Here is a 21,626-nt window from a genome sequence, read left to right as displayed (position 1 = left end):
CTTCTGCATTGGTTTTTTTTTTCTTTTTCTTCCAGGATCTAAGAATGTGAACCTCCACTATCCAGCTAGTATGGCATGTATGGAAATATTTGGCTCTGATACAGAGAAAGGCTTTGCTAGTTTTTTTTTCTTTTCCAGGATCTAAAAATGTTAACCTCCTCTATCTAGCTAAGTAAGAAGATGGCATGTATGGAAATGTTTGAATACAGGGTGCATAGTTTATACAAATGTTTGCAATATATCTATATAAATACCAAAACCAAACTTGATATTACTGCAATAAGGGATTGGACTCCTGAAACTACTTAAAATGAGCAGCAACGCCATCCTCTAATTTCTGTATCTTTATCCCTTAATTCAGTGTCACCAAACAAAATATTTTAAGAATTCTCATCGAAAGCAGAAACAACCAAGAGAAACAAACACTTCTTGATTTGTGGCAACCACGTCTGTCTGTCTACACAAGTCAATTCTTTCTGATTTTTAATTTTTGTTGACATCACATATTTGACAAAGTATTTTGAATTACTATTTGAACCAAAACCTAATTTTCAATGATACTGGAATGGATCATACAGCGAGTGGAAAGTAAATATTAAACTACGAGAATAGACAACTGAGACTAAAGAAACACCCCTTCATTCCATTTGTTGAATCTAAAGTTTTTTACATTTGTTGCTAAGGACCTAAATATTTGACGTATAGGGAGGGGCTTAACATGCTTTGGTGGATGAAGATGTTTTCATTGACTGTGACTGTGTCTTGCTTTTGATAAAGTCTTGATCAAGCCTTTAAGGATTTTCCAGAACCAATAAGCGTTCATCACTGACAAAACTGGTGGAACCGCAAACAAGCTGTAGAAGCCCAATGGAAAAATCTCTTTTACCTGTCAAAACATCACCAAACCAAAGATAAATACACGCAGCTGAAGATTATTGTTATTTGCACCATGGATTGGGGAGAGTGAGCAGCCAATCCGTGTTGTACTATATATGCATTCATCTAAGACTACCCCAGATCATTTTACTGATGTCAGATATGTATAGGCAGATCAAAATAAAAAACCAGAGCTATATAATCTAGTCCACCGTATGAAATTGCCTGGTTGACTCACAGAGAGGGAAAACAAGGTAAGTTACAGATGCATCATTTCTTGAAGGATTGACTCAAATGACTTAAAGTGGTGAATGCCAGACTGGTTTAGTTCTTCAATCAGGCAAACATTATAATCATGACAGACTTGCGAGTTACAAACTCTTACGATTTATAATTTTTGGACTAATTCTTCGTATATATCCGCAGGTTTCTTTGCGGTTTATGCATGCATATAAATGTCACAAAAATGCATTCCTGGTCAACTTTAATCATTGTATAAGATTGCAGAGCTTTACTTTGAAGAATGTACTCTAGAACTTCTAAATATTTACCTCGTCAAAATGGAGAAACATGTGGACGAAGAGATAGATGAACAGAAAGATCCTTCCAACCTGATGTCAAACAAACTTGCTAGAGTCAAATATCGATCATGCCACTACAAAGATCTTTATGACAACTGCAAACTGAGGTATAAAAACTTCAAAGACCGCATATACTTGCATCCGTCAATATGAGAAGGAAAGGAAATGTAAAGCAATGTGAGGGAACACCCACCAACTTCAATAGTAGAACTTAAAGTTAAGGTTTTATATGCAAAACATTTCGTTAACTCTATTTAGAATAATCGCACTAAAAACATAGTATTCCCTAAGAGGGTAAAGAGTACCAGCCAAGACAGGAACATAGCACTGCCATTAAACATGTAGAGTTTAGAGCCCTTTTGTCCAGCCAAATCCAAGTACCTGACAAATTTGGTTGATAAGGCAACAATAAATTGGTGAACATGATCATTGTAAAAGTGAAGCATACCAAGTTAGGTTATCGAAATTTACCATCTTAAATTGACTAATGGAGTCGTGCATTCTGAAAATAGAACCATCAATATGTATATTTGTCCTTCGCCACTTATAAGTGAGAGAAGGATCGAAAACATGGAGAGTCCATGATGCAGAACCTGAGCAAGAGAATTATGAGATAACTGTAGAAAAAAGTGACCAGCGAGTCATAACTTAGCCTAAACGGCCAAGTTAGAACATTATCAAGCCATATTCATTGCCCAAGTAAACTTTGGGTTAGCTCAGCCTTGTCGAGTTCAGGAAATATAATATGATTGTTAAAATGTCAATAGAGGTGCTTGTATACTTACATATTCCAAACCACCTAAAGCTGGAAAGAGCCAGAGTATCATCGACAAGTCCGTGACGAAGTATCCAATCGAGATCTGTATGAAAGGTGGTCAGTATCCAACAAGTGAAAACCAGACTAGACTCTGTAAGATAACTTTATGGACGTTCAGGATACATTAAGGCCAGGTTTCCTCCTCTCTTTTGCATCAGTCTCATGATCCATGGACATAATTCATAATCATGTACGACAGTAGAAAAGAGAAATGACACAGAAGGAAAGCAGAGGTCGCTATCCTAACACAAACCTAACTTCAAAAAACCAAATTTAACCATTATACAGTAGTCAACCGCGAAACCCTGTCCTGTACATTAAGGTGGATGACTATGGTTACTCAAATAATTAAAAGGATACAGATGATAGTAAAGCTAAAGACTCGCAGGTAACATACAATAACTCCATAAAACAAGTAAGAATTTGAATCAGGAAGGTTTCTCTATGAAAGATAGTACATACCCCGAGTATGGTATTAGACAGAGTAGAATTTCTCTTCACAATTGATACATCAGAAGAACCATCAACAAAAAGATCCGAAAAGAGCACAAGATAGAAAGCAGCAATGGTAACGACAAACGCATGGAATGTAGAGAAACCCCTGCGTGCCATAAAATATAAACATCATAGTTTATTTGAAAGAGTTCAGTGACTGGGCTGTTGAGAATAAATGCATTCAAGTTCATAAGAGAAATATTACCTGTTCTTCCATTCAATCTTATGTGCTTTGCTTAGACCGCTATAACCTTTAAACAGTAACAAGCTAACCAAACCTGTAACTTCATAGACCTTCAAAAAAGAAAGTTTATGATTTCAGCAATCAAACCAGGAACTATAAGGAATTGCTTGCATAGTTCTTTCAACTAAAGTACAACAATATTGGACTGTCAAATACTTGTTCTAACCACATCAAACAACCGAAGGAAGTACAGATGTTGTTTTTAACTAACAATATGAACTTCATTGGTCATAACAGCAATAAAGGGACATTTCCAGCAACATTACTAATCCTCAACCGCAATTTGGGAGCATATTAGGTAACAATCTTGGTTAGTTATCCATCACAAAAAGATAACAACCATAAATTCCATAATTGTTTGTTCTCAGTAAGTTGAAAGAACATTAAAACTAGAGGTGATGTTGCATCTGCAAGGAGAAATAATAGTTCCACTCTTCAATCATAATGACTACAGCATTTCATTCAACCGATTTTTTCACAAGAAAGAATTTCATGAACTGAAACTCACAACAGCTGGATAATGTATGATAAAATAAACACCAAATTTTGTTGGGGTTAAACTGACATGTTCTTAGCATTCCCCCACAATATTCTAAACAATGCTTAGGATTGAACCCCAACAAAGAAATTTTCCCCGGTTTCAAGCTGTACACCATGTGTAGCTATGAAAACCCCGAGAGCACAAAGAATCTAGTAATCGAAACTGTAATGTAGTATGCTAAAGAATGCGAGAGTTTACTTACAATCTTGCACATGATGATGCCAGCCAACATAGAAACAGCCAACAGATAATCCCACCTTGAAGAGACAGAATCTCTTAAAGAAATCACATCCATTTTCTTTCGCTAGCAAGATTACTGATATCTATCTATAACAAACAAGCGACATAATCAGAACCCAAACTCAAAATTTGGGTAACTAATTGAAAACAGGTGAAAAAATTGACCTACTAAAACATTTCAGAAACAAATAAATTGACCTATTAAAGGTAATATCTACAATACGAAACTTAATACCAACCCAAATATAGCAAAACCAAATTGTTTTAGACTTAATTAACAGGAGAAAGAGGAAATACCAAAACTCTTAAGAACCCTCAACAGGAAGGAGAACACTCAACAGGAAGGAAATAGTGTATAAGAAAACTCCTTAGATACCCAGAAATTAAAAGGTATGGAAAAGATGAATAGTAGAATTATACCTTTGTTTCTAGAACTTTCCCGGAAACAGAGCACAGTGAGATAGCGAGAGAACCAGACAAACCGGGGATTGGGTAAAGGGCGTAATGGGATTAAAAAAAGATTCGCGTGAAAAACTTCAGAGGATATGGAAGCACACAGAGAAGAAGAAAATCAAAAACAGAAGAATAATAATGGAGAAGAAGAAAACGATAGCAGAGAAAGAGAAAGGAAGGAAACTGATTCTGATAATTTAAGAGAGAGACAGCTTCTTATTTGGGATAATCAAACTATTTTAAATAACAATAATATTACTCTGTTTCTTGTTTAGATTAAGATTAGAATAAAATTCCATAATTTAATTGTGGGTCAAGTCAGAAAAGAGATTTACCCTAAGTTTTTCGATGAAGAGAGGAATATGGGCTTAGACAATAATACTATGAGCTAGACCCACTAAATTAAATGCTTCAGCTACTTACTGACCAAAAAGATAGAAAACTAAGGTGCTATTTTGCGTTTCCTCCCTTGTCAAGATCGCTAATTAGCGTTTTCTCCTCAAAAAGATTGAAATTAGTGTTTCCTTCCATCGTTAAGTTTTCCATCCATTGCCCGGTTATATGAATCAGCACTTGTGCACGCGTGGCATAAATGGTACACGTGTTTTGTGATTTTCCCAGAATACCCTCAACTAAAACATAATAGATCTCACACACCAAGCTGAGTCGGGTACCAACAGTTGATCGTAATTCTAAGCCATACAACTAGGTCGTATTCACTTATCCTTTCTCTTCTCAACAACACCAGGAGTCACCTCTGCCCTAGCTGCTGCTGTCGGAAACCATGGTCTCAGTGTTGGAATGGCATAGAGATTAGAGTAGAGAGTGAAAAACATGATGAAGAAAAGAGATTATATTATGATTCTCAAGATACAATATTCACTGATCTATGACATATTTATACATAGAATTTACAGACATAACTGACTCGTAATTGATCCTAGATACTTATCCTAAAAACTGTCTCCTAACCAACTCATATTTCAACATCCTCCCTTAAATTGGACGTGTACCAAACGTACAATTTAAAACTCAAACCATACTTGATTTAGGCGAGGTATCCGGTTGAACAACTTACTTGCAGAGCATGCATATGAACCATTCCTTGATGCTTTCAAGTATGTCATCTACCCAGCATGCCAGAACTATGGTTCTCTTACGATGGCTTGTTGGATGACATGAAATGATCCTGCTCCACTTACATAATTTTCGACTGCGGACTTCACTTTTTGATATACCTAAGCTCTCATAGGTGTAACATCAAAGACTTTCGGATGATTTGCAAATCATCCGAACACGCGACAATCATTATAGGAAGGCCAACATACTATTACACAAAATACATTCATATATACAAATAATCAATACATGTACAAAATATAAATAAGAGGGTTTCCATAATACTTTCCATCCATTAATAAAACATAATCTGCTGATCATGAAATCTTGAATGCAACTCTAAAAATACCATCATGATCTTCTGAACATTAAACCAAAAATGCAACCAGAACCTAATCATCATTCTTTTTTTCGGAAGCAATCATAAAACTTTTGTCTTTTAACTTAGAACTTGCAAACAATATAATCATTCCTGTCAATTGCGATTGACAAGAAACTTCAATTTTCAACTTCTGTAAATACCGTCTAATTTCTCTCTTTGACACCATTAAACAAACTAAACACTACTTTTTTTCTTTTCTTTTCAGGGTACGAAAACCATTTGATTTTCACTGCAACTCTTTAGTCTAATCTTTAACTTGTCCCTCTCTACCCTAGCTCTGATATCACTGTTGGAATGGCATAGAGATTAGAGTAGAGAGTGAAAAACATGATGAAGAACAGAGATTATATTTATGATTCTCAAGATACAATATTCACTGATCTATGACATATTTGTACATAGAATTTACAGACATAACATGCCCGTAACTGATCCTAGATACTTATCCTAAAAACAGTCTCCTAACCAACTCATATTTCAACACTCAGATGGGTAACCACGAGTATCTGTAACATATTTGAAGATCAGAAGTACTCAGAGTTTTTAAGAAGATTAGGTTTTGATTAAGGTGATGAAAGAATTGTTGTTGTTGTCGATTGAGGTGATAAATGAAAGAGATTAACGAAGGGTTTATCAAAGATCATATTTGGTGATGATGGCATCGATTTGGTTGAGTCTGGATAATTTTTTCATTAATCATATCTCGTCTGCTGCTGAAGTTGATTGTTATTGTTGCTGTAATAGAGGAGTCTGTGGTGATTGATGGAGAATGGATTTTGTTTAGAGGGATGGATCTGGCGCTTGTGTTTTCTATGGGTTTGATTTTGAAATCAAGGCAAGTAGATGACTTTGTTGCCGTCAATTTGATGAAGAAAATGGTGATGAATGATATAGTGTATGATTCAAATTATGAAGAACTGGTGTTGTTGGCTGAGGAATCGTGTTTGGTTGATTCGATCGTTGAAAAATTGTGAGTTGTTGCTACAAGCCTGAGGTTATTTTAGGTAGTTTACTACAAAAAAAAAAAGTTCATCTTTTCCACGCGTGCACGGGTGCTGAATCGTCTTACCAATCAATAGATGGAAAACTTAACGATGAGAGGAAACATTAATTTCAATTTTTTTGGGGAGGAAACGCTATTAGAGATCTTGGCAGGGGAGGAAATGCAAAATAGCCCAAAACAAAGGGTCTGCTCATTAAAACGTATTCCTTTTCTTCTAAAATTATTCTTGTTTTCCTTCATTTAAGAGTACAATATGTTGAGAAAGAAAGTGTCTGATGCAAAGAGTTTTTCAAAGGTTATGAAGAGACATTACCTAACATATGAGATATAATTCGTGTGTATGTAGTACTAACTAACTCTCTTAATGCATCCGTGCCCTTTTATGCTTGAATGCATATGGACTCTATGGTTTGCCTTTTTATGTTTGAATGCATTAGAAATTGTAAAGGATGCTTTAGTGATGATGGTGAGGTTTTGGTTCAAAAGGTTGATCGTACTCTGGCCTAGAGCTGGCAAACCAGCCAAAACCCGCGGATAAATCCGACCCGGCCCGTGAAAACCCGTACCCGGCTTAGCTGGTTGTCTTAACAAGCCGGGTTAGGGTTGGAGAAACGCCAGCTTGTGTAAGAACGGATAAACCCGGCCCGTTCCGTAAATCCGCGGATATAACCCGTATACCCGCAGTCCATTTATGCTGCCGCGTGTGATCAGTTTTTATACGTGTCTGACTGTCTGAGTCTGAGGCTCTGAGTAAAAGAAAAAGAGTCCAACCCTTACCCTAGCAGCGTTATCTTCTCTGAAATCTGAATCTCTACTTCTTTCTTCTTCTCCGTCCGCAGCGGCAAGCAATCACCTGACCGAACTCCTGGGTAAGTGACTAAATGTGATTTCTAATTGATTTTAATCTTCAAAACAACGAGTCTTCTTATCCATCTTAACTTCTGCAAATAGTGATTCGATTAGTTTGAGTTTTTTCAGATTTTCGAATTGGGGTTTTGTTAATAATCTCTGCTAATTCTTCATCTTGTTGTGGAAGATTCAGAGTTGAGGACAGGTAATCTTCTAATCCTATCTTCTTTAGTTGATGATTTCTCTAGATTGGTTATGTTTCAAACTTTCACTGCTCAATCAATGACCAAAGTTGATGATTGAGTCATTTTGCAAGTCAATAGCTGATGTTAGTCCATGAACCATGATAGTAGAGTAGACAGTAGTAACAATTTGATGGATTTTGTTTCGACTGCAAAAGAGAACCAAGATGAAGAATCAGTTGTTCTTGCTGCCAAGATGAGATTACGTCTTCAAATCTCTTGTCCTTGGACTTGGACCACAACATGCAAGTTCAAACGAAAGAGTTCACGACTTTTCTGCTTTACTTGTGGATATGATTGTATGATTTGTAATTTTGTATCATAGAGTCATAGACTCTCAACTCTTCAATGATCTTAAAGATCTGTTTTCATTATAAAGGGGGTAAACTTATTTCTTGTCATTATATCGTATTAACAGACATAGAGAGTCTCCTAGGTGAACTGATGGGGGGGACCTTTTGAGCTGAAAGAATCATTTTTGCTGTGCAATTGAAGCCTTATAGTTATAGTGATCCATATTATTTGAGCACACCTGAAAAACATATATAGATGCGCTCGTTTGAGCCTCAGCATTATATTTTATGAATCGAGATTCATACTGTCTTTAATTTTCTTTGGCATCTCACAAAAGTGAAACTAGGCTAACTAGCCATTGTTGTTTACAAGAACTTTACTCTGCCTTCACCTTTTCTTTTCTGTTGTAGTATCCAAGGAGTTTCGTTAGACTTTATGACTTATCTATATTACCAGCACTTTCTGACTCTGATTTTTAAATGGCACTTACTATTTATGGTCTTCGGCAAGTCATTTTGCAAGTCAATTGCTGATGTTATTCCATGAACCATGATAGTAGACAGTAGTAAAAATCTGATGGATTTTGTTTTCTTTTCTTGTCCAAGTTATTTTCCTTTATTGGTTTGAATTCTGTGAGTGTTTTGTTATTTAACCATGATAGTAACTAGTAAGTAATGTACTGATTTTTGTGTCTTTGACCTATTCTTTGTGGCTCCATCCAGATTCCAGGATGTCAAGTGTACAAGAACAAACTCATTATAACGATGTTATGAGTAGTGACGGTGAGGATGATGATGTTGAGATGGTAGATCCTTTGGATGGCTCTACAACTGTTGATTGTGCACCTGCACCAGTTTCAGGTGAAAAGGAACATAAACTTAGATCTGATGTTTGGGAATATTTTGATCTCATTAAATATAAAGATGGATCAAATAAGGGAGTGTGCAAGGCTTGTAAAGTGGGATATAAATATGATAGCCAGAAAGGTGGAACCTCATCTATGAAAAGGCATAAGTGCCGTGAGCGTCATTCTCAGGACATAGGGCAAATGATTTTATCTGCAATGAATTGGATTGAAAAACTTGGGCCAGAAATCCGAGTTTGGAAGTAAATAGGGGACCGAGATATTTTTAATTACGGAAGCTGTGTGAAGATTGGGAGAAGATATTTGGGAAGATATTCTCTCATGATATTATACGAAAAATTTAAGACAATCCAGAGACGCGTAGAAGAGTTAAACAGGGAAGAAAATCCCATATCCTGCATCAAATACAAAGAAAATATTCCCGACGTTAATGGAGATTTCGGGGAGTTATTGTGAAGATTTGAAGGCATTAAACAGTATATAAAGGCTCTTTGGGTCTACTAGAGATGCTGTCGAGAGTTTGGGGAGGTTTGGAGGCGAGCAGAGAGGCGCAGGAGGAGTTGCAGAGAAGTTACCTGCTGCTGCTGCTGCCATTAACACGACTGAAGAACACGAAGAACGGACTCGCAGCAGCAGTCGTTCTTCAACAGTGAAATCGACTGTCGCTTGTTGGTCGTAGTTCTTCAACGACAACAGCACCTCAGCTCTGTCGTTGATTCTGGACGCCTTCTGTGCGTCGCAGAGTTCTGTTTTACATCAATTTCTTGTATTTCTCTTCATTGTAAAACACTTTTGAGCATCAATGAAATATTTTGAGAGCATTTTTACTATGATGAGTTAAACCCGAACACTGGGGCGACGGAGGAGGCCGAGCTTCATAAATGGGTAATTTTATTAATTCTTTTTAAGACTTTTGCATTAAAAATTAAGTGAAATATGATTTGATTAAATTGGGTGTTATTTGATTAGATGGGTCATGCTTAGCTTAGGTGATTTGATGTTCCATGCTTAACATTTACAACCAATGTTTTGAGAATCGACTTTGGCAAAATAAGAGTCCATATATGTTTTGAGCTATTATTGTTGAGAATAAATCATTAAGCCTTATGTTATGAAGATTGGCCGAATCATTAGTCCCAGTACCTCTCTACCAATTTGTCAATATTTGTATATATATTTATTTTCTAAAAAATTATCCTTCACAAGTCCGAGAGTTTGAACCTCATTACTACAACCACGGAAAATCTCTAATCAAAATGGCGCCGCCGACGCGGACTTGTGCTTAGGTAGAATTTTTAGGTTTTTTTATTTTTTTATTTTTTTTTTATTTTTTGTTCCTTTTTACTTTGTCTTTTTGTCTTTGATTTACAGGTTCGAAGTGGAGCACCAAGGACTTGGAGAGGAAAAATCTTAAAGCGAAAAGCGAAAAGAGAAGAAAAAAAAAGGACAATTTTAGGATTTAGTTTTTAATTTTTTTTTAATTTTTAATTTTTTTAGAGTGTGTGAGGAAAACTGTAATTTTTATTTATTTATTTATTTATTTTGGACTTTGGACTTTAAACAATTGGACTTTATTTTTTTAACCCTACGGAAGGGTATTATTATTAAAAAAAAATTATTATATAAATTGTGTGCAGGGAAGGACGACGATTACTATATCGTCTCGGCCCCTCGGGTTCGTACACGGCATAGGAGTCGTGGCCCGAGTCGACGACAACGGTTCATCGCCCGTCTGGTACGGGAGGTAAGTCCAATCGTAACACTCGCGAATCCCCTGCAAGCGAGTTACTGTATTCCTTAAGGTGATTCATTGATTGAGGACGAATTTGGACTGTTTTTATATTCCTAGTAAAGGGCAAGGCCTGGCCAATACAAGATAAGGGTTTGGATTTCATCACCGCTCCCTTCTTGCCCGCCTTAGGAAAACGAAACCGAACGCGAACCTAAGCTTTAAAATTTGGAATAGAACGAGACCGATAGGGTAACGAGCTTAATAGGAAACTCGTTCGAAAAATATTGGTTGCTCTTTAAGCACACTCCAAAGTTCATGATGGTTTCTGTGAGTTGAATGCGTGACTGCGCCGCCTTGTGATAGCGGTGAGGCCTTGGGTATCAAAGCTCCACTGAGCTTCCCTCGCCTCAATTCAACTTACTTTGACTCGGATTGATTCCAGAGGGGTTTGCTCAAATTGCAACGAATTCCCTTTCGAAAGATAGAAGCTGGTCTAGAAACAATCTAAGTGGAGCCATCATGCTTTTTGTTTGCTAGAAATATTTAGGTTTGTTTTGGTGGAGTCGAGTCGGCCTTGTTTGTGATTGTGTAGAATTCCCTTGCAATTAAGAATGTCGAACTGGTATGATAGAAGCCAATACAATGAGTATCGACCTGAATTTGAATATGGACATCATCAGTTTTATGACCATGGTGGGAATAGTAGTTGGGAACGCCAACCTTTTCAAGGTTATGGTTCATACCATAGTGAGCCCAATTACTATCCACACACGAATTGGTCTTACGAGCAAGAAAATCAGGAATATTATAGTACTAGTCATGCGTTTTTGGAAAATTACTTAAAAACTAGTCCTGATTATGACATTTCTAAACCTGTTCAATCTCTAGAAGAAACCTACCAACAAATTCGAAGGGAGTATGAACGTGCAGTTAGTTCAAGAGAAGAGAGTACACAACGGTCTAAGATATTCAATGAGACTTGTGAAAGTATAAGTGTTACGCTCAGTGAAATTCAAGCACGTTTAGAGGCAGAAAATGAACAGTTAGCTAATGCTGCTCGAAATAATCTAAATTTCCAAAATAGTGTTTCCAATTCTACCCTTGATATCAATAGTGAATATTTGCCCAATCTAGAGGACGAGGTTAGAATAAAAGACACTACTTATTTAGATAAGGTTCAATCATCTTACTATGATGATGAGGATAGTAGTAATGAAGAATCTGAAATATGTAGGCATAGTGATCAGGAATCTATTAATCCAATTGAGCTTTATAATGATATATTTCTAGTTCAAATCCAAATAATTTTTATGATTATTCACCTATTCAAAGGACGAGGATTTGATTAGGGATACCACCGTTTTAGACGATGTAGTTTTTCCTTTTGACGAAGCCGATAGTGGTTTAGAGGAACGGGTTCATTTCGAAAATACTGTTTTAGAGTCTAGCGACTTAGAAACAATAGTCTTGGAAGAAGAAGATAGACCCGTAGAGATGAGTAAAGATGCACTACCTGATAATAACTTAGAAGAATCTCTTGAATATTTTAAGGACTCTGAAGATACGGAAATTCAAGAAATAATTAGAGGTCTATCTAGAGACACTGAAAACTCTAAGTTTGGGGGTGATTATCACTTCCCTAGTGCCTTACCTTTAACTCTCAGAAAGTCCCCACACTTAGGACTTGATATGTGCCTCGACCATTTTACAAGATTACCTTCATACTCGTTTTCCCGAACCTAATGATGTCCAAAGGAGTTCAGTCGTTAGAAACCCATCCTCTGGTTGATGTGGTTTGCCTAGGCTATGATACCCAGATTGACTTTGTTTTCCCACCAAATAGTTTTCTTCCAACTGTGGGAACGTTTATATTCCAAATGTGTCGAATATTAAGTTGTGAGACTAGACCTAAATGCTTTAGGAAATTAGAATCGACACATTTGCTTAAGAATGACCACTACTCTCACTGTGGTCAATTATAAGTCAAATGATTGACTTAAAGGATCCTCAGTTATTTAGGTTTTATTTTTGTGATTCTAAGTTCTTATTTGAGTTTTTCCAGACTCTAGGACCTAATATTGGATCCACCTATGAGGAAACGCACCAGAAAATATTTTATTTAGACCCTTTCATAGAACCTGAACCTGAACCGCAATTAGATATAAATTCTTAATCAGGAAACTAGATAAGGGCATGTTATTCTTGTTCACTTTCTTGGGTTATGTAGTTTCCTTTGGTCAGCTCTTTTTCGTTTTGAAGACCCACATTATTTCGACTGTTACTTTATGGTTCGAGTTGACTAATCCTTTCCTAAGTCTGGCTGAAGACTTTAAACTTAGCACTTCTTGGGAGGTAACCCAATATTCTTGCACACGGTAATATCCTTCCTTATCTCTTTTGCTTCAAGTAACAGTTTCTCCTTGTTCATGCTTTTAGTTTCATCTTTAGAACATTGAGGACAATGTTAGATTTAAGTTTGGGGGTATGGGAGAAACTTTTTAGTTGCAATAAATAAACTCCAGAGCCTAGAAATTTATGCCTATTAAGGATAGCACTAACCAATCTAAGTGGATGGAAACATTTTTGTTTTAGGAGTTGAGGAACCAATCTGACTAGATGGAAACATCTATAGAGTCTATTCATAAAAGCACAGAGCTCAGGTGTTAGAAATAACATGATAGTTTCGCCATATCTTGTCGAGTCCTTTTCACTTTCTATTTTAGTTTTCTTTTATTTCAAGTGATTTGGTGGGGCACACGATTCAAGTTGTTACCTTTGCTAGAATGAAATAGAGTGACTGAGTTACCCAAAAAAAAAAAAAAAGACCGGACCAGTTAGACCAATCGGAATAAGTATTAACACTTGGATAGCAATATGCGTGTGTTCTCCCTGTTTCCGTCGCCTAAGCAAGCGTGGAATGCAGGACCCGTGGGAACTATCGTGTAATCTGCTGACAAGAAGCATGCGCTTGGATCAAAAAGATCTATTCATGCCGTTAAGTTAAAAAAAAAAAAAGGGTTATTGTTATGTGTAGTCAACTGCTGGTTCCCTTGTATTTGCCAGTTTGTTGATCTAGATTTAAGTTATTGACCACTGGTTCCCTTGTATATGCCAGTGTGTTAATATTAGTCAGACCGGTATCTCAGTCATTTAGGTTAGGTTCATCTTGGCAGAGGCCTTCAGACAGATATGGGAAACACCGTTCACTTTTCAACCATCTACATTTTTCTTTTTCCATCTTCTTAATCTTTTCATGTGATTAGTCTGACTCCGAGTATGATGTCCATCGTGAAACTATCTTAGTAGAGCTCTGTCACTTATATGAATTTTAGTATGCTTGAGTGCAAACTCGTGTACAGCAATTGGAATTTCGCATCAGGGTTCTTCCTCTTAAAGTCAATAATTGTATGCCAACCAAGGAGGTTCTTTAGTGCTTTCCAAGGTTCTGCGTAGATAGCTAGGGTCTGGAGTATTGGTTTTTGTGGGTACACCTCTGATAAACCCACCCGAGATTAACTCGGTCACTTTCAAGAATAAATTTTGCTCGAGGACTAGCAAATAATAAGTTTGGGGGTATTTGATAGACACATTTTTGTGTCTAATTTGATCTCAATACTATATATTGTTGGCACTCGATTTTGTACTAATTTTGTTATTTTATGTATTTGTAGGTATTTTTTGGAAATAAATATTTTTGGAAAATTCGGCTCGAAAAGTTGATTTTGGCACCCGGAGGACAAGTGTTATTCGGACTCTCGCTTTTGGATAAGGGGTAACCTAATTACTAAGGGGCACCCCCAGGTCACCCCCAAGGCAGCTGCTATTCGCAACCCAGTTCTGGTTAGGGGGAGGACACCCTTTCTTCACGATTCAAAAAATGGCGGGAAAATCTTATACCATGCACACTTCACTGGCAGTTTAGGGTTCGATCTTGTGTGGGCTTTGAGCGAGATTCAATCGCTGGATATGATTGGGATGGACCTAATATATCCTAACAGGCTTGGTACAATGAATTGGATTGAAAAACTTGGGCCAGAAATCCGAGTTTGGAAGTAAATAGGGGACCGAGATATTTTTAATTACGGAAGCTGTGTGAAGATTGGGAGAAGATATTTGGGAAGATATTCTCTCATGATATTATACGAAAAATTTAAGACAATCCAGAGACGCGTAGAAGAGTTAAACAGGGAAGAAAATCCCATATCCTGCATCAAATACAAAGAAAATATTCCCGATGTTAATGGAGATTTCGGGGAGTTATTGTGAAGATTTGAAGGCATTAAACAGTATATAAAGGCTCTTTGGGTCTACTAGAGATGCTGTCGAGAGTTTGGGGAGGTTTGGAGGCGAGCAGAGAGGCGCAGGAGGAGTTGCAGAGAAGTTACCTGCTGCTGCTGCCATTAACACGACTGAAGAACACGAAGAACGGACTCGCAGCAGCAGTCGTTCTTCAACAGTGAAATCGACTGTCGCTTGTTGGTCGTAGTTCTTCAACGACAACATCACCTCAGCTCTGTCGTTGATTCTGGACGCCTTCTGTGCGTCGCAGAGTTCTGTTTTACATCAATTTCTTGTATTTCTCTTCATTGTAAAACACTTTTGAGCATCAATGAAATATTTTGAGAGCATTTTTACTATGATGAGTTAAACCCGAACACTGGGGCGACGGAGGAGGCCGAGCTTCATAAATGGGTAATTTTATTAATTCTTTTTAAGACTTTTGCATTAAAAATTAAGTGAAATATGATTTGATTAAATTGGGTGTTATTTGATTAGATGGGTCATGCTTAGCTTAGGTGATTTGATGTTCCATGCTTAACATTTACAACCAATGTTTTGAGAATCGACTTTGGCAAAATAAGAGTCCATATATGTTTTGAGCTATTATTGTTGAGAATAAATCATTAAGCCTTATGTTATGAAGATTGGCCGAATCATTAGTCCCAGTACCTCTCTACCAATTTGTCAATATTTGTATATATATTTATTTTCTAAAAAATTATCCTTCACAAGTCTGAGAGTTTGAACCTCATTACTACAACCACGGAAAATCTCTAATCAGCTTAACTGTCCACTTTGTTAATCAAAATTGGGAATTAAAGAAGTATCTACTGAATTTTTGTGAACTTCCACCACCTCATACAGGTGAAGCACTTACTTGAGTGTTTAGATCTTTTATTTTATGTGCATGTGATATTTTACTTCAGTCTTGAGTCTTGACTCTTGAGATCTTCCACCACCTTATACATGTGAAATTGTGAACTGAAGTACTTAATTGGGACTGGGAGTTTAACTTTTGTGTTCCACTACCTCATACAGGTGAAAGCCTTTCTGCCAAGATATTTGCAATGATAGAAGATTGGGGAATTGAAGAAAAAGTATCCAACATCACCTTGGATAATGCTGCAAATAACGGAGCTTGTGCTAGAATTATGCAGAGTAGACTTGTTGCAAATAAGATCCTGTTTAACAAGGGAAAATACTTTCATGTGCGTTGTTGTGCTCACATCTTAGCTATTATTGTAAAAGATGGACTTGTGAAGATTGATCCAGTTGTGCTTAAGTTAAGAAAGTCAGTGAAGTCGCTTAAAAAGTACCAAGTAAGAAAACAAAAATTCTTGGACATTGTTGATACTTTAGGAATGTCTGCAGTAAGAAGGGGTGTTCGTCAAGATGTTAAGACAAGGTGGGTTTCCACTTTTATTTTTTTATACAGTTAAAGAATGGTATTATTGTTTATAATATACTCATTGAATGTTTGTTACTTTTTTTTTATACAGATGGAATTCAACTTATCTTATGTTAGACAGTTGTCTTGTGTATAGAAGTGTTTTCGCTCACTTGAAGGAGGTGGATTCAGACTATACAGACTGCCCAACTGACGAAGAATGGGATCAAATTGAAGTGGTCACAAAGTTTCTCAAGACGTTTTATGATCTCACAACTTTGTTTTCTGGTAGTAAGTATCCTACCTCCAATCTATATTGTGAAGGAGTTTGTCAAGTTCAGGTGTTATTAAAAAAAGAAAGCACAAATGAAATTGAATTCATTAGGGACATGGTGAAAGATATGCAAGAAAAGTTTAACAGTTATTAGGAGAACTTAAGTCCAATATTAGCTATGGCACTTGTGTTAGATCCTAGATTGAAACTGAAGTATCTAAACTTTGCTTATTCCAAGTTGTATCCTGATGTAAGACAATTAGAAAGTAAAGTTGCTGATGTGTGTGAAGATATAAAAAACTTTATAATGAGTATTACACCTTGTCAAGAGCTTCTGGTAGTGGAACTCAGAATTTTGGTATTCAAACTGGTGCAAATTCTGCCTATCAAGGAAGTGAGTGGATCCAGGTAATTTTGGTATTCAAACTGGTGCAAACTTTATGAAGTTATGTTATATGTCCTCATAGAAGATAACTGGTCCTTGCACTCACTTATTACTTGTTTCATGCAGGAATATGTTGCAGCGCAGGAAAGTGGTGGTGATCTGCAATCTGACTTGTCAGAGTTGGATCAATATCTTAGCGAGAAATATGGATTTGTTAATCAACCGCTCGATATCCTAATGTATTGGAAAGCCCAGGAACAACGATTTCCAGTACTTTCAAGAATGACAGGGGATTTTTTGTCAATTCCTATTTCAACCGTCGCTTCGGAATCTGCATTCAGCATTGGTGGAAGAGTAATTGATCGGTTTCGCAGTTCTTTATTACCTGAAAATGCTGAGGCGTTGATAACAACTCGTGATTGGAAACATGGAGTTGGTAAGTGTGCCTAAGTGGCACCGCGTAATTCAGTAATACTTCATTTAGTTGAATGTGTAAATTTCATATATAACTTTGATTGTTTTTATCCATGTAGGAAAAGAAGATATGGATGAAGACAATGGGATTAATGGAGAAGATGTATTAGGATTTGAAGTTGGTGCAGTGGAGGATAGGACAGATGAGAATGGGGAAGTAAGTTCTTATGCGTCTAATTAGTATGCGTACTTCTTCAATATAAAGCGGGGTAATTATGCAAATTCCATGTTTTTTACTTGAATATTTTCTTTTGTTTGATTTATTTTTGCTTGAAATTACAGATTCATATTGAATAGTTGGAGCTACTCAAAGATAGACATGGAAAATGAGAATTTTTTTGGACAGACAGTTATCGCAGTGTCTCCAAATTTCGTATAAAAAAGATGTTGGAGATGTTTTTTGGACAGTTTTCATTTTTTTTTGATTAACCACAATATACATTTTGTGCAGGAAGTGGTTATTAATATCTTTATTGTTGCACTTGGTGATACAAAGTACAAAGTTACAAACAATGGTATTACTACGGTTTCGAAGGTTTTTTTTCCTTTTTTGAAGATATCATGAACTGACTGATGAGTAGTTGAGTACTAAACTACAATGATTAGCAATAGCATACTGTGTATCTGTGACTCTGTGTTCCTCTCATGATGCAAAACTAGTGTCAAATTATTATTAAGTTTTGCAATTTTCTTGATTCTTTCATTAAGTTTTTTAATTTCGGTGCGACACCGAGTCACTGACTGTTGAATCTGTAATCTGTTGATTGAATTGAATGGAAATGTCAAATGAATTAGATGAATGTTAGGTTGCAGGAGCAGGAGTTTTTGATGGCCTGAATATGGCCGGAAATAATCCAGAAATCAGAGGAAACTAAGCAGAAACCAGCTAACCCGTGAACCCGCAGGTTTAACCCGTTACGGGTGCGGGTTGATGAAACGACCACCCGTGAAGAATATCAACCTGCGGGTTTTGACCCGTGTTAACCCGTACCCGTGTAACCCGTAACAAGCCAGCCTCGGCCCGCCCGTTTGCCAGCTCTAGTCTGTTGAGTTGCAGAAGATATTGGTTTTCTTTTGATTTGAAATTGAACAACAAATAAAGGGACTCAAATCTGTTGCTGCTGAAGTTGATTGTTATTGTTGCTGTAATAGAGGAGTCTGTGGTGATTGATGGAGAATGGATTTTGTTTAGATGGATGGATCTGGGGCTTGTGTTTTCTATGGGTTTGATTTTGAAATCAAGGCAAGTAGATGACCCTGTTGCCGTCAATTTGATGAAGGAAATGGTGATGAATGATATAGTGTATGATTCAAATTATGAAGAACTGGTGTTGTTGGTTGAGGAATCGTGTTTGGTTGATTCGATCGTTGAAAAATGGTGAGTTGTTTCTACAAGCCTGAGGTTATTTTAGGTAGTTTACTACAAAAAAAAAAAGTTCATCTTTTCCACGCGTGCACGGGTGCTGACTCGTCTTACCAATCAATAGATGGAAAACTTAACGATGAGAGGAAACACTAATTTCAATTTTTTTGGGGAGGAAACGCTAATTAGAGATCTTGGCAGGGGAGGAAATGAAAAATAGCCCAAAACAAAGGGTCTGCTCGTTAAAACGTATTCCTTTTCTTCTAAAATTATTCTTGTTTTCCTTCATTTAAGAGTACAATATGTTGAGAAAGAAAGTGTCTGATGCAAAGAGTTTTTCAAAGGCTATGAAGAGACATTACCTAACATATGAGATATAATTCGTGTGTATGTAGTACTAACTAACTCTCTTAATGCATCCGTGCCCTTTTATGCTTGAATGCATATGGACTCTATGGTTTGCCTTTTTATGTTTGAATGCATTAGAAATTGTTAAGGATGCTTTAGTGATGATGGTGAGGTTTTGGTTCAAAAGGTTGATCGTACTCTGGCCTAGAGGTGGCAAACCAGCCAAAACCCGTGGATAAATCCGACCCGGCCCGTGAAAACCCGTACCCGGCTTGGCTGGTTGTCTTAACAAGCCGGGTTAGGGTTGGAGAAACGCCAGCTTGTGTAAGAACGGATAAACCCGGCCCGTTCCGTAAATCCGCGGATATAACCCGTATACCCGCAGTCCATTTATGCTGCCGCGTGTGATCAGTTTTTATACGTGTCTGACTGTCTGAGTCTGAGGCTCTGAGTAAAAGAAAAAGAGTCCAACCCTTACCCTAGCAGCGTTATCTTCTCTGAAATCTGAATCTCTACTTCTTTCTTCTTCTCCGTCCGCAGCGGCAAGCAATCACCTGACCGAACTCCTGGGTAAGTGACTAAATGTGATTTCTAATTGATTTTAATCTTCAAAACAACGAGTCTTCTTCTCCATCTTAACTTCTGCAAATAGTGATTCGATTAGTTTGAGTTTTTTCAGATTTTCGAATTGGGGTTTTGTTAATAATCTCTGCTAATTCTTCATCTTGTTGTGGAAGATTCAGAGTTGAGGACAGGTAATCTTCTAATCCTATCTTCTTTAGTTGATGATTTCTCTAGATTGGTTATGTTTCAAACTTTCACTGCTCAATCAATGACCAAAGTTGATGATTGAGTCATTTTGCAAGTCAATAGCTGATGTTAGTCCATGAACCATGATAGTAGAGTAGACAGTAGTAACAATTTGATGGATTCTGTTTCGACTGCAAAAGAGAACCAAGATGAAGAATCAGTTGTTCTTGCTGCCAAGATGAGATTACGTCTTCAAATCTCTTGTCCTTGGACTTGGACCACAACATGCAAGTTCAAACGAAAGAGTTCACGACTTTTCTGCTTTACTTGTGGATATGATTGTATGATTTGTAATTTTGTATCATAGAGTCATAGACTCTCAACTCGTCAATGATCTTAAAGATCTGTTTTCATTATAAAGGGGGTAAACTTATTTCTTGTCATTATATCGTATTAACAGACATAGAGAGTCTCCTAGGTGAACTGATGGGGGGGACCTTTTGAGCTGAAAGAATCATTTTTGCTGTGCAATTGAAGCCTTATAGTTATAGTGATCCATATTATTTGAGCACACCTGAAAAACATATATAGATGCGCTCGTTTGAGCCCCAGTTTTATATTTTATGAATCGAGATTCATACTGTCTTTAATTTTCTTTGGCATCTCACAAAAGTGAAACTAGGCTAACTAGCCATTGTTGTTTACAAGAACTTTACTCTACCTTCACCTTTTCTTTTCTGTTGTAGTATCCAAGGAGTTTCGTTAGACTTTATGACTTATCTATATTACCAGCACTTTCTGACTCTGATTTTTAAATGGCACTTACGATTTATGGTCTTCGGCAAGTCATTTTGCAAGTCAATTGCTGATGTTATTCCATGAACTATGATAGTAGACAGTAGTAAAAATCTGATGGATTTTGTTTTCTTTTCTTGTCCAAGTTATTTTCCTTTATTGGTTTGAATTCTGTGAGTGTTTTGTTATTTAACCATGATAGTAACTAGTAAGTAATGTACTGATTTTTGTGTCTTTGACCTATTCTTTGTGGCTCCATCCAGATTCCAGGATGCCAAGTGTACAAGAACAAACTCATTATAACGATGTTATGAGTAGTGACGGTGAGGATGATGATGTTGAGATGGTAGATCCTTTGGATGGCTCTACAACTGTTGATTGTGCACCTGCACCAGTTTCAGGTGAAAAGGAACATAAACTTAGATCTGATGTTTGGGAATATTTTGATCTCATTAAATATAAAGATGGATCAAAGAAGGGAGTGTGCAAGGCTTGTAAAGTGGGATATAAATATGATAGCCAGAAAGGTGGAACCTCATCTATGAAAAGGCATAAGTGCCGTGAGCATCATTCTCAGGACATAGGGCAAATGATTTTATCTGCAAAGAATGGCCAGTTGTCTTCCTTCTTACGCAAAATTGATCAGATGAAGTTTCGGGATCTTATTTCAGAATTACTCATTGCAAGAAATGTCCCATTGGCTTTGGTGGAGTGGAAAGAATTTAGGGACATATGTGCTTATCTAAATGAGGATGCTAAACCAATATCAAGGAATACTGGGAAAGCCGATATCGTCAAAAAACATAATGCACAAAAAGAAGTTATTCGAAACATAT

The 21,626-nt window shown here is 36.9% G+C and overlaps 1 protein-coding gene across 2 annotated transcripts; it reads right to left on the bottom strand.

Annotated features, from left to right (window-relative positions):
- Positions 1 to 404: 404 nt before the first annotated feature.
- On the bottom strand, positions 405 to 4,482 carry LOC113320457 (transmembrane protein 56-like). 2 transcript variants are annotated; one of them, XM_026568367.1, is made up of 9 exons: positions 4,215 to 4,482; positions 3,757 to 3,881; positions 2,975 to 3,063; positions 2,737 to 2,875; positions 2,243 to 2,317; positions 1,929 to 2,050; positions 1,763 to 1,838; positions 1,428 to 1,487; positions 405 to 886 (listed from the first exon to the last, which is right to left on the bottom strand). In XM_026568367.1, exons 2-9 carry the CDS (start codon positions 3,847 to 3,849, stop codon positions 743 to 745), a joined length of 798 nt encoding a protein of 265 aa, XP_026424152.1. In that variant the 5' UTR covers positions 3,850 to 3,881; positions 4,215 to 4,482; the 3' UTR covers positions 405 to 742. The 2 variants fall into 2 exon arrangements, with proteins under 2 accessions (XP_026424152.1, XP_026424154.1); XM_026568369.1 differs by having other exon boundaries at positions 3,757 to 3,877.
- Positions 4,483 to 21,626: the final 17,144 nt, after the last annotated feature.

Source organism: Papaver somniferum, chromosome 11 (assembly GCF_003573695.1).
Source record: "Papaver somniferum cultivar HN1 chromosome 11, ASM357369v1, whole genome shotgun sequence".
NCBI lineage: Eukaryota > Viridiplantae > Streptophyta > Magnoliopsida > Ranunculales > Papaveraceae > Papaver > Papaver somniferum.
Note: the sequence above shows the minus strand (reverse complement) of the source record. Positions and strands in the feature narration are given on the sequence as shown.